The 14,171-nt window shown below is 49.3% G+C and overlaps 1 protein-coding gene across 2 annotated transcripts in view; it reads left to right on the top strand.

Moving 5' to 3' along the window:
• Positions 1-515: 515 nt before the first annotated feature.
• Positions 516-14,171, top strand: part of LOC141094215 (uncharacterized) — a 39,142-nt gene continuing 25,486 nt past the window's right edge. For both annotated transcript variants that reach the window (XM_073580013.1, XM_073580012.1), the window contains exons 1-5: positions 516-631; positions 6,669-6,818; positions 6,948-7,127; positions 7,211-7,334; positions 7,418-7,515. In XM_073580013.1, coding sequence (XP_073436114.1) covers positions 6,741-6,818; positions 6,948-7,127; positions 7,211-7,334; positions 7,418-7,515 — 480 coding nt within the window. In that variant the 5' untranslated portion in view covers positions 516-631; positions 6,669-6,740. The remainder of the gene's footprint in view (positions 632-6,668; positions 6,819-6,947; positions 7,128-7,210; positions 7,335-7,417; positions 7,516-14,171) is intronic.

Here is a 14,171-nt window from a genome sequence, read left to right as displayed (position 1 = left end):
TGAGTTTACTGTATAGCGCACTGAATTGCCGGCTTTGCTAAAAGACACCGGGTGCGTATTTCTCGCAAGTCACACGTGTGGTCCATGTGTAATCCATATTTTTTGCGCACCCATAGACTTGCATTGGCGCATTACGGGCGTAGTACGCTGACAATCGCAGCATGCTGCGATTGACACGGACCGTAGAATACGGATGAGAAATATACGGCTGGTGCGAGGGACCCCATAGAGAATCATTGGTCCGTGTGTAATGCGTGCTTTTAGCGCCTCTCACTCGGCCGTATTCCTCACCAGTGTGACCCCGGCCTAATTGTGCCAGTAGTGAGGGGGAATAATGGCGGGAAGGTCACTGACTGAGGAGAAGGCTCCATGTAGCGTCTGCAGTCCGGAGATCATGTGACCCCTGACTCCTCCCCTCCAGTGACCTCATCACAGGTCCTGTGCGCACACAGCAGCCATATATGTGGAGTGCGGCTCTGCGGGTGGAGGTAGGTGCTGGAGATTCCCCATTACTGAGCGCAGGGGACATTAACCCCTTCAGCACAGAGACTTTTTTGGGGGTTTTGTTGCCACTTTATAAGAATCACTAGCTGAAGAGCCCGGCATTGCCCGGACATAGTAACTTACTGTGGTTAGTTATAGAAATTATAACGATTATCCTCCATCCCATAGTCCAGTGTCCATATACCCATCACACATCCTCCATCCCATAGTCCAGTGCCCATATACCCATCACACATCCTCCATCCCATAGTCCAGTGCCCATATACCCATCATACATATCCTCCATCCCAGTAGCGTAGCTACCAGGGGGCAGAGGGTGCAGTTTCCCCGGCCCCATGCTGTGGGGGCCCACCCAGAGCTACTGCCACTGGGTGTACCACCTGAGTTGTAATCAGGGTTACCGGTTAAGGGCCCACTCAGATTTTTGCCCCTCTCCCTAAGCTGAAGCCCTAGCTATGCCTCTGCTCCATCCCATAGTCTTTATGCCCATATACCGACCACACATCCTCCATCCTATAGTCCAGTGCCCATATACACATCACACATCCTCCTCCCCATAGTCCTGTGCCCATTTACCCATCACACATATCCTCCATCCAATAGTCCTATGCCCATATACCCATCACACATCCTCCATCCCATAGTCCAGTGTCCATATACCATCATACATATCCTCCATCATATAGTCCCATGCCCATATACCCATCACACATCCTCCATTCCATAGTCCCGTGCCCATATACCTATCATACATATTCTCCAGTTCATAGTCCAGTGTCCATATACCATCATACATATCCTCCATAATATAGTCCAGTGTCCATATACCATCATAGATATCCTTCGTCCCATAGTCCGATGCCCATATACCCATCACACATCCTCCATCCCATAGTCCCGTGCCCATATAACCATCACACATCCTCCATCCCATAGTCCCATGCCCATATACCCATCACACATATTCTCTATCCCATAGTCCAGTGCCCATATACCCATCACAGATATCCTCTATCAAATAGTCCCGTGGCCATATACCATTATACATATCCTCCATCCCATAGTCCCGTGCCCATATACCCATCACACATCCTCCATCCCATAGTCCCGTGCCCATATACCCATCACACATCCTCCATCCCATAGTCCCGTGCCCATATACCCATCAGACATTCTCCTCCCCATAGTCCCGTGCCATATACCCATCATACATATCCTCCATCCCATAGTCCCCATCTGGGTGGCGCTAAGCAGGGAGTTCCTGGAGATGTGCTGTAATGTAACCTGGCAGTGTGGCTCTGTCTGCGGCCGCTGATGATGCGATTTTCTATGCTGGTAACAATAGAGCGTGGTAGTAATAGAGGAGGGGGATTCATTTCTATCATGTGCTCTCTGCTCCTTTCTGGGGGGGCAGACAATGGCTGGGAGCTTATGTTCCCAGGGATGCTAGATTTCTCTGACCCGGTCAGTGTCTGCTGAGATTCTGTGGAGTGGGAAAACTGTTGTTCATAGCAACCAATCACAGCTCAGCTTCTTTTAAACAGCTCTGGTGAAATGAAAGATGCTTAAAGATTAGGTGGGGCTATGTGGAGTGGGCGTGGCTGATAAACACATACATTCATATAGATATATATATATATACGCACGTTTTTGTTCTGTTTCCTGTAACAGATACATACGACCCAACTATGGAAGACAGGAAGTGAAGAAACTGATTGCTCTTATAGTACAGGGCCCCTTTCTTGGCCCCACACCGTGTAATGCCCCCATTATGCCTTGTAAGCAGGGTTCTGCCACCACAACCAGCTGCCTTGGTCACTTTTCCATGGCCTGGTACTGCAGATTTTTATCTGTCACCCCATACCTTTGCTTGGCACCAAATCTGTTCTGCCTTTGGGGCTATGGTCTTTATAATATGAGGAAACTGCATCATCAAGGTCACCAGAGCTGGTGTACCATCTATACTCTTCCCATTGATTCCACAGGGTCCCGTGTGGACGGCATATGGCAGTCTTTTTGTACAAATGTAGCACAGCCCTGAGGATTCTTTTTTATGACACACCTTTTTACACCCCTTGTGCAGTATATATGATGCCCCTCACATGGTAAAAGGTTTCCACAGTATCGCCATACCCCCACATATAGTATAATCTCACAGTATCGCCATTCCCTACTCACACTATAATGTTCCATAGTACCACCAGTTCACCAAACACAGTATAATCTAGTATCGCCATACCCCCACACACAGTATAATCTTCTCACAGTACCACTATCCCCCCACACAGTATAATGTTCCCACAGTATCACCATCCCACCATACACAGTGTAATCTCACACTACCGTCATTCCCTCCACACAGTATAATGTTCCCACAGTACCACCATCCCCCACATAGTATAATGTTCCTACAGTACCACCATCCCCCACACAGTATAATGTTCCCACAGTACCTCCATCTCACCACACACAGTATAATCTCCCCACAGTACCACCATCTCACCACACAGTATAATGTTCCCATAGTATCACCGTCCCACCACACACAGTGTAATGTTCCCACAGTACTGCCATCCCACCACACAGTGTAATGTTCCCACAGTACCACCATCTCGCCACGCACAGTATAATCTTCTCACAGTACCACTATCCCACCACACACAGTGTAATCACACACTACCGTCATTCCCTCCACACAGTATAATGTTCCCACAGTACCTCCATCTCACCACACACAGTATAATCTCACAGTACCACCATCCCCCACACAGTATAATGTTCCCACAGTACCACCATCCCACCACACACAGTATAATGTTCTCACAGTACTGCCATCCCACCACACAGTGTAATGTTCCCACAGTATCACCATCTTACCACACACAGTATAATGTTCCCACAGTACCACCATCTCACCACACACAGTATAATGTTCCCACAGTACCACCATCTCACCACGCACAGTATAATCTTCTCACAGTACCACCATCCCACCACACACAGTATAATGTTCCCACAGTACCACCATCCCACCACACACAGTGTAATGTTCCCACAGTACCACCATCCCCCCACACACAGTATAATGTTCCCACAGTACCTCCATCCCACCACACACAGTATAATCTTACCACACTACCGCCATTCCCTCCACACTGTAATGTTCCCACAATATCATCTTCCCACACACACAGGATAATGTTTCCACAGTACTGCAATCCCCCACTTTCTAATGTTCCCACAGTACTGCTCCCTACATACACAATATAGTACCGACCACCAACAATTAATACTCAGCCTCATTCTTGATGCAAATACTAATAAACCCAGGATCTATTGGAGCACACCCAGTGTAGTGGGTTTACTTGGTCCTGGGCTGGTGTCTTAAAAGGATGTGTCACGGTGGCAGTGACCCGGTCCGTGGCCCTGAGTGTCCATGTAAAATAAGAGGATAGATGCTGAAGTTTATGCGTAGATAAGTTTGTGACGCCACCTGTGGTATCTGGTCAGAGGTCACCAGCGCTGCAGTGCAGATCCTCTGGGACAGATGGTGTGATGCAGCAGAGGTGTAATAGCTCTCCACAGGCAGAGCTGTAATCCCAGGGCAGTGATGGTAGATGTTGAGGTAGACGGTGCAGAAAGAAGGCAGAGACACAGTTGAATGCAGTTCCAAAGCTTTACTCACTGTTTTCTGATGCTCATAGATGCCCGCTTCAGTGCTGTGTCCTCCAGGTAAGGGGCTCGGCCAACTCCCAGGCAAGTAAAGTACACCTTTCCAGCACTCCTGTCCGTATGTGCCTTTTCTAGACGTCTCTTTACTAGCGCTAATCTGAAGTACTTGTAGTTATGAATTACACTCTAGTTCCTCTTTCTTGCTGTTACTTAGAACTCCCTCGCATGACAGGTAGCTGTACTTCAGAGACTCCTTACAATCCTGTCCCGGCTCACACATGTTGCTACAGTGTCGTCGAGTTTTAGTTGGGAATAAAGTGTTCACAGCTTCTATTCCTCCGGTTTCTGCTGTAGGATCATTAGCATCCACGCAGCCTCGGATACCGGCGCCCAGCCTCTGGCGCATAAGCTTGGAGAAGGGCTCTGATCTAGCCCCAGTCCCCAACTCTCCTCCACACGTCCCATTCTTTCCTTTCCTTCTGGAGAACTCTTTCTGCTCCTTTCCTTCCCAGCAGCTCCAGCTCACAGGGAGCTGCTGCATATATGTCCTCTCACTCCATCCCTCTCTGGGGAACTGATCCTGACTTCCTATCAGTTCTACCGCTCTCTAGTGCAACCTAAGCTCCACCCACCTCCCAGCACCCTTCATGAACCAAGCAGGGGTCAAGGAGTCAAGCAGGGGTGCTCTGCTGTTCTAAGGTGTCTGTGCTGGATGCAGGTGTTGGAGTCTGGTCAGGTGTCTCCATCTTACCTGGGTAGTGGGATACTACACCTCAGGAGGAGGTGCAGTACCTCTGTGGCGAATGAACCCTCAGATATTTACCATACGATAGTTGGATAGGCAGGAGTGTATCATCCAAAACAGAAGCCCACTTGGTTGCTATGGTGCCTATGAATTGACAGGGCTCAGTGGGGTTTGGTATTAGTCACCCTCTTCTTCCCATCATCACAATTTCAGGGATATCCACACTCTCATGACGGTGATACCACTGAATAGAATAGTGAATCAGGGAGTCAGAAGCTCTTGATCCACCATTCAGCCCTTCGCTTGTGAGTCTGAGACTTCGTGCACTGCAGGTACAATGGCGTCACTACATCAGACCTGTAGTATGGAGCCTCAGTACTCACAGTGCACAGACTGGAGCAGTTCTCCTCGGGAACCTACATCTAACTATCTACCTCCTGATGATTCTGTTAGGAGAAACGCGTTGAGGTTTTGCCTATCCATCATCAAAGCTTGAGAACCCGTTTCTACTGTTATCAACATGTGTTGGCAATCTTTGATTATATTTTGTTGATTTTGTTATGAATTATGCCTTCCAGATATATTATTATGTCACCCTAATGTTTTACTATCAGTTATATCAGGGCCTATTGAGGGTGAGCCATCGTGAAGCGGGGGAACCATTCCGCTGACCAGTAGGGTGCCAACCTCCGCTGATAGGAAGGTACACAGTTACAGGGAACAGGTAGTTAGGCACTCATTTGTTCTGCACACGTCACTTTATTGTCTTTGTCAATTGCACTGTTTTTGCAATTTTTTCTATTGTTGCCTACCCAACTACTACTTTTTTGGCAATTCCTATACACTCCTTTCCTGGTTATTTGAGTGACCGCATGCTGCATTTATCCAGGGTCATCTAGGAGATTTAGGGTACAGCCGTCGTTGAGCGGAGGCGCCAATCTCGATTATGTTTAGGGTGCCAACCTCTGCTGGTAGGCAGTTTGATATCAGGACCCCCCATTAGGGTTCAGTAAGTGATACGGTTGTTTGTGTTTTTGTGTGGTTGTTTTGTCTTTTATCTAGACTATAATAAAGGTTGCTTTTTATATTCTATATCTATACTTTTGTAAGGCTCTTTGTAAATACAATTGAAGTTTTTGACCTTACCGGTTCATATACTTACGCAAGCCGCATGCAGAAATAGGTGGAGCTGACCGGAGGGGGAGGGGCTTCACGAGGGAAGTCTGCAGCCCTCCGTCCGCAAATGTGAAACAAGCCTAAATGAGACGAGAATTAGCGTTATGGAAGATGAGTCTATGAGAAACGTATTCAGCTGCCGACTCCGAGGGAGAAACTGCTTGTTGTCTGTGGCCTAAAATATAATAATAATAATCTTTAATTTTTATATAGCGCTAACATATTCCGCAGCACTCTACAGTTTGCACACATTATCATCACTGTCCCCGATGGGGCTCACAATCTAAATTCCCTATCAGTATGTCTTTGGAATGTGGGAGGAAACCGGAGAACCCAGAGGAAACCCACGCATATACGGGGAGAACATACAAACTCCTTGCAGATGTTGTCCTTGGTGGGATTCGAAACCAGGACTCCAGCGCTATATAGGTTTTATTAGTAAATGTAAAGAAGAAAACTAAATACTGTAAAATAATAAATCTCCTCATATGTTTCCCTTATTATCTCCAGTAATTGTATTATTACACAGGATTTTTATGATGTTACATCGGCTCATCTTCTTCTCATTCAGATCTCTACAATATCGGATCCTCTCAGTGAAGATCTTCTACATAAGAGAATTTTCCTGATTTACCCATCAAGGATGGATATGGACAGAGACAAGATGGCGGAGAGGATATTACACCTCACCCTAGAGATCCTCTTCCGGCTTACTGGAGAGGTGAGAGATCCTGATGACGTCACATTACATCATTCTTATCTATGGGAATAACAGATGGACAGAACTGGAGAGGTGAGGACTCTGGAAATGTCTGTAGTGAGATTTATTAATGTGTCTCTCCATAACCAGGATTACACAGTAGTGAAGAAGACCACTAGTCATCGCTGTCAGGACCCTGTGTCTGAGGGATGGGGAAGACCCCTGAGCCCAATCATGGGGCCTCCTCCTCACCTTGAGATACATGAGGATATCAATGACCAGAAGATCCTAGAACTCACCTACAAGATGATTGAGCTGCTGACTGGAGAGGTGACACTGCTGGGAATGCTGGGACATTATGCAGTAACATTATAAAGGGATCGGGGGGATGACGGTATCATTGTATGTGTCAGGTTCCTATAAGGTGTCAGGATGTCGCCATCTATTTCGTCATGGAAGAGTGGGAGTATTTAGAACGACACAAAGATCTGTACAAGGACGTCATGATGGAGGTTCCCCAGTCCCTCACATCACCAGGTAATAGACAGTACTAAATATACACGGCCTATAATTATCTGTATGTAAAGAATGAATTCAGTCCCTGTATGTTTTTCCTCCAGATCTATCCAGTAAGAGGACAACACCAGAGAGATGTCCCCATCCTCTTCTTCCACAGGACTGTAACCAAGAAGATCCCAATGCTCCTCAGCATCATCAGGTAGATGGAGAGAAGGTGTCATGAGATCTCACCTATGATGTGTAGACGGCTGTGAAGGTCTTGTGCTCAGTCTTGTTTTATCCACCAGTGTTATATGTTTTATACTTGTGTAATGAGAGCGGTGGAGATGGCAGGATTAGAGCTGATCATAGATGTGACTTCTCCATCTGTCTGTGACTTTATTCAGTCGCCATGATAGCACCACGAGAGAGGGGATCCGCCCTTCGGGGACAGGAAACCTACAGACATAAAAAGGGCGGCCCTCTTTCCCGCTTCAGTTGGTTTCCTGTCCCTGACAGGGAACCCCTGCAGACATAACTGAAGCAGGACCAGCGTCTTAGGAGTCACGGATGCCTGGGCCTGGCGGCCGATTCAGGCAGCGGGGGTCCCCTACCTCGGCCTGACCAGGACCATGGAGGCGCCGCACGGCAGGGGAACTGTCGGTGCAGGCAGTGCAGCTGTAGGTGGCCTCCAGGGGGAGCGTCCACGTCCACTACAGGAGGGCCCGTGCCGGTACCGGGTAAGTAAAAACCCGGTTCCCTTTCCTTCCCTCCTTCTCCTCGCCGGGCCTGGGGGTGAGCACTGTCCTTCTCTGCCGGGTGGCGCGCGGGCGCGGAGGTGTCTGCGTCATTACCGCCGCCTACTTCCCCTTCAGGGGCGGCTGACGGCGTGCGAGCGCGGACTGATTACGCGGCCTGGTTGCGCCGGGTGACGCGGCAGGCTCGTGCTGCAGGCCGCGGCCCTGGTGTCACGGGCGCGCCTCTGGAGGGACAGAATATGGCGGTGGGTGTGCGTGTGGCGTCCTGGGGGGCGTGCGCCGGCTGGGGGAGGGGAGTGTCTCGCCGGCCCCGCTGGGGATTCAGTCGGGGGGGTGGAGGATGCGGGGAGGTGAAGTACGTAACGGGCACTAATGGAAGGCACCTGTGAGCCCCAGAGGGGGCGGTGCCGGGTCTATTTAAGGGCTCAGGTGACCGGGAGAGCTGCTTCTGGCCCTGTAGTAGCCCATAATGGCGTCGCAGGAGCAGCCAGAGCCTCTGGAAGAGACGCAGCCTCAGTCCTCAGAGAAGCCGGAGCAGCGTTCTAGTAGCAGCAGCCATTCTGAGAAACACAAGTCTACTCAGAAGGCGAGACCTGAGTAGTCCATGAGCCGTAAGAGTGTGGCGGCTCTGATGGACCCCCCGCAGAACCCGGTACTGCGCTGTCGTATGCCAGGGTAAGTGAGCTTCGAGAAAGTTCAGTGGGTGATGATCTGTTCCCTTTATGTTCCCTCTCTCCCATTGTGCCAGGGGAAAAAGAGTTCGGGGAAAAGCAAGCACAGACAGTGTGCCGAGTGCGGAGTCCCCCTCCCGGACGGTCAGGGAAGGAATCTCTGTAGACCCTGTATTAACCACCTGGTCTCGGAAGAGACGGCTGACTTTTCCTCCATTATAAGGGAGATAGTCAGGCAGGAACTTAGGAGTTCGGCTGGATCTCGGTCTCCGGCAAAATCTAGAGACAACTCCCCTAGACCATTACTCTTAGTCTCCGATAGTGATTCGCAGGAGCTAAGATCAGATTTATCATCATCATCGTCCTCGTCATCTGAGACCAGATCAGGACGTTCCTGTTTCCCACTGGAGCAGGTCAATCGTCTAATAAAGGCGGTAAATACTACAATGGGAATTGAGGTAACCCCAACAGAGAAGTCGATACAGGATTCTATGTTTCGGGGTTTGGACCGAAAAAATCGAAGGTCATTCCCTCTAATAGACAAAGTTAATGCTCATATCACTAGAGAATGGAAAAAACCTGACAGGAAGGGCTCCCTACCTCCGGCCTTTAAAAGAAGGTATCCATTCGAGGAGACAGATTCAGCATCATGGGATAAAGCCCCAAGATTGGATGCGGCTATAGCAAAGGCTTGCAAAAAGACTTCTCTTCCCTTTGAGGATCTGGGTAGCTTAAAAGACCCTTTGGATAGGAAAGCCGATGCCTTCCTCAAGGGAACCTGGGAGACATAAGCTGGAGCCCTTCGACCAGCAATTGCGGCCACATGCACCGCCAGATCCCTAACGGTTTGGTTAGACCAGCTAGAAGGATAAATTAGGGATAAAGTCCCAAGACAGGACATTCTTTCCTACCTCTCTACAGCTCAAGGAGCAGCGGCCTTCCTCTCGGATGCATCGGCGGACTCAGTGAAATTGGCAGCCAGATCTGCGGCCCTATCCAATGCGGCCCGCAGGGCCTTATGGCTTAAATGTTGGCCGGGTGATTTGCAGACCAGATCTAAATTATGCGGTGTCCCGTGTGAGGGAACTTACTTGTTTGGCAAAGTTCTGGACGAACTGTTGGAGAAGGCAGGCAATAGCAAGAAACGCTTCCCATATTTAGGTAGACCGCCTTTCAGAAGGGGCTCCTACAGAAGGTGGTTTGACCGTAGGCGACCCTCCAGAGAAAGACCCAGATATGACACCAGGAGAAGAGGTAGGGGGTATATGTTTAACACCCCTCGTGACAGTAATGATCCCAAATGACTGTTGAAACAGGTGGGAGGAAGGTTGCTGTCCTTCTGCCTAGCCTGGTCACATATCTCAAATAGTCCTTGGATACGGAGCATCATCAGAACGGGACTAAGATTCGAGTTCCAGCAGACTCTGGGCGACAAGTTTATCCTAATTCCCATCCGTTCTTCACCCACAGAACAGAAGGCGTTGGAGGCGGAGATCTACGATCTTCTCCGGAAAGGAGTAATGATTAAAGTTCCTGAGCTACAAAGAGGTAAGGGGTTTTACTCCCCTCTCTTTCTAGTCAGGAAGCCGGATGGCTCTTATCGCACTTTAATTAATCTCAAATGCCTTAATAAATTCATCACAATCTACTCTTTCAAAATGGAGTCTGTAAAATCGGCGATTAAACTACTGTTTGGGGGGTGCTTTATGGTAGTCCTTAAAGATGCCTATTATCATGTTCCGATACATGCAGAACATCAGCAATTCTTAAGGATAGCCGTCTCGCTGGAAGGAAAAATAAGCCATTTTCAGTATACAGCACTTCCCTTTGGGGTGGCGGTGGCACCCCGGGTCTTTACAAAATTAATGGCGGATGTTATGGCCCATCTGCACGAACAAAACATTCTTGTAGTTCCCTATCTAGACAATCTCCTGATTGTGGGGAACTCGGAGTCTCATTGTGCCACCCAATTAGGGAAGGTAATAACCAGCCTCCAAAATCTGGGTTGGATCATTAACTTTAAAAAATCACGACTACAACCCACGAAAGTACAACAATTCCTAGGCTTTACTATAGACTCTGATTTACAGAAATGTCGATTGCCACAGTCTAAGGTTCTGAAAACTCAACATAACATAAGTAGGGTAATGGATAATCTGTCAATTACCCTTAGAGGGGCTATGTCACTTTTAGGCTCTCTTACGGCATGCATTCCGGCAGTACTCTGGGCACAACTCCACACAAGAACCCTACAGTGGGACATCCTACACAACACCCATCGGTTGGAGGGTTGCCTCGAGGCTAGAGTCACCTAATCTGATGTTACTGTTCAGTCCCTTCATTGGTGGTCCCTGGGCTCGAATCTGCGTAGAGGTGTCCCTTGGATAAACTGAATCTCCCGAATTCTAACTACGGACGCTAGCCAGAGGTTGGGGGGCTCATATGGGGGATAACTGGGTCCAGGGAGTATGGTCTCTGCCCGAACAAAGTTTCTCCTCTAACCTTAAAGAGTTGCTAGCAGTAGAGCGGGCGAACACGTCAGACTATTCTCAGACAACCAGGTAACTGTAGCCTACATTAACCACCACGGGGGAACCCGGTCCAGACCCTTAATGGATGTAGCAAATCGTATTTTCCAGATCGCCGAACTACACCTATCCCTCACAGCTCTACACATAAAGGGAAAGCAAAATCTAACAGCCGACTTCTTAAGTCGCAACAGGCTCAAACAGGGAGAATGGACACTAAAAAAGGCCATCTTCGGACAGATTGTACACAGGTGGGGGCTTCCAGAGATAGACTTGTTCGCCAACAGAAAGAACAGTCAACTCCCTCTGTTCTGCTCTCTGGATCCCAGAGAAAACCCGTACGCGGTGGACGCTTTCCTGGTTCGGTGGAGCTTTGGCCTAGCATATGCCTTCCCACCTCTGAATCTGATTCCAATGGTGCTAAGGAAAATCTGAGAGGACGGGGCCAGTGTTATCTTGATAGCCCCATTCTGGCCCAGGAGGTCATGGTTTCCTTGGCTGAGGAAGATGTCTGTGTCCCAGCCATGGATTCTCCCCGAGCTCCCGGACCTTCTATCCCAGGGTCCAGTATACCACCCACGAGTCTCCAACTTACATCTAGCGGCATGGAGTTTGAGGGGGAGCTGGGTTTTCCCGGGGGCTTGTTAATACCCTCCTAAAAAGTAGGAAAGTCTCCACAACAAATATCTATGCTAGAATCTGGAAAAGGTTTTTGGCAGTGTCAGGAGCAGAAGTCGGTCAGAAAATCCGAATTGATCAGATTCTGGAATTTCTTCAGAAGGGGTTGGAGATGGGTCTAGCCTGAATACATTTAGAGTCCAGGTTTCGGCGCTAGGGGCCTTTTACAACTGTAACTTAGCGAGCAATTACTGGGTGGCAAGATTCATTAAAGCAGCAGCAAGATCCAGACCCATCATTAAAGACAGGCTGGTCCCATGGGACCTCAGCTTAGTCTTATCAGCACTAACAGAGCCCCCTTTGAACCTATTGATTCCATTCCCATAAAGATCCTGTCATTCAAAACTGCCCTGTTGGTTGCCCTAACATCGGCCAGGAGGGTTAGTGACCTGCAGGCCCTCTCTAGAATACCACCATACACCCAGTTTGGGGAAGATAGGGTCACCTTAAAGCCAGACCCCTTATATCTACCCAAAGTCGCCTTGAAATTCCACAGGCTTCAAGAAATAGACCTCCCATCCTTCTGACCGAACCTCTCTAACCTGTCCGAGCAGAAGCTCCATTCCCTTGATGTGAGACGGTGCCTTCATAGTTACATTTCGGCCACGGAGCCATGGAAAAGGGACAATGCCCTATTTGTATCTTTTCAGGGAGCTAGAAAAGGACTTAGAGTGTCCAAGAACATCCTAGCTAGGTGGATTAGGGAGGCTATCTCTTTTGCTTATACAGCATGTGGGCTGGAGATTCCGGAAGGCATAAGAGCGCACTCTACTCGGGCCATGGCAGCATCCTGGGCAGAGAGATCGGAAGTATCCATCGAGGACATATGTAACGCGGCCACATGGTCCTCTCCATCAACTTTTTTAAACAACTATAGATTAGATTTAGGTAGGTCCGCCGACCTCACGTTCAGGAGAAAGGTGCTTGAGGCAGCTATCCCTCCCTAGAGTTCTCTTCATCTCTGTAAATCTCTCGTAGTGCTGTCATGGCAACTGAATAGATGCTCAGCTACTTACCGGTAGCGGTGTTTTTCAGGTGCCCATGACAGCACCTTCACATTCCCTCCCTCTGCTTTCACATATTGGGTCAGCACCTTTACTTTATTTAAAAAATTAGTCACAGTAGTAGAGACATGTAGTTGACTGTACATATTTAAGTTGCCACTAACCAGGGAGGTCCTCTCGTGCTCTGTAATCCAACTGAAGCGGGGGAGAGGGCCGCCCTTTTTATGTCTGTAGGTTTCCTGTCCCCGAAGGGCGGATCCCCTCTCTCGTGGTGCTGTCATGAGCTCCTGAAAAACACTGCTACCGGTAAGTAGCTGAGCATTTTACAATAATAAATGCGCCCGGGCCTGCACGTCAATAGTTAACAGTTGCCAGCCAATCGGAGGCTGGCAGCTGACGTCAGCCGCAGCGCACATGTCACCGCCGTCTGACGTCACTGTCGTTCACCGCCGAGTGCGCGCTTCAGCTGCGTGGAGGGAGCTTTGCTGCTGGAACGTGGCCAGTTAAGGAGAACATGTTTTTTTGTTTTTTTTTCATTTTCTTTGAAAGCAGAGCCGGCAACCCGGGGCAGAATGGACATGGGGGGCTGGGGCAGAATGTGAGACACGGGGGGTCAGAATGTGAGACAAGGGGGGCAGGATGTGAGACACAGGGGCAGAATGTAAGATACGGGGGCACAATGTGAGACACGGGGCAAAATGTGCGACACGGGGGCTCAATGTGAGACAAGGGGCACAATGGACATGGAGGCTGGGGCAGAATGTGAGACACGGAGTCAGAATGTGAGACACAGGGCAGAATGTGAGAGACGGGCAGAATGTGAGACACGGGGGCAGAATGGATATGGGGCAAAATGTGAGACACGGGGGCAGAATGGACATGTGGCAGAATGTGAGACACGGGGGCAGAATGGACATGGGACAGAATGTGAGACACGGGGGCAGAATGGACATGGGGCAGAATGTGAGACACGGGGGCAGAATGGATATGGGGCAAAATGTGAGACACGGGGGCAGAATGGACATGTGGCAGAATGTGAGACACGGGGGCAGAATGGACATGGGACAGAATGTGAGACACGGGGGCAGAATGGACATGGGACAGAATGTGAGACACGGGGGCAGAATGGACATGGGGCAGAATGTGAGACACGGGGGCAGAATGGACGTGGGGCAGAATGTGAGACACGGGGGCAGAATGGACGTGGGGCAGAATGTGAGACACGGGGGCAGAATGT

Source organism: Dendrobates tinctorius, unplaced genomic scaffold (assembly GCF_039654945.1).
Source record: "Dendrobates tinctorius isolate UK_male_01 unplaced genomic scaffold, ASM3965494v1 ptg000063l, whole genome shotgun sequence".
NCBI lineage: Eukaryota > Metazoa > Chordata > Amphibia > Anura > Dendrobatidae > Dendrobates > Dendrobates tinctorius.
Note: the sequence above shows the minus strand (reverse complement) of the source record. Positions and strands in the feature narration are given on the sequence as shown.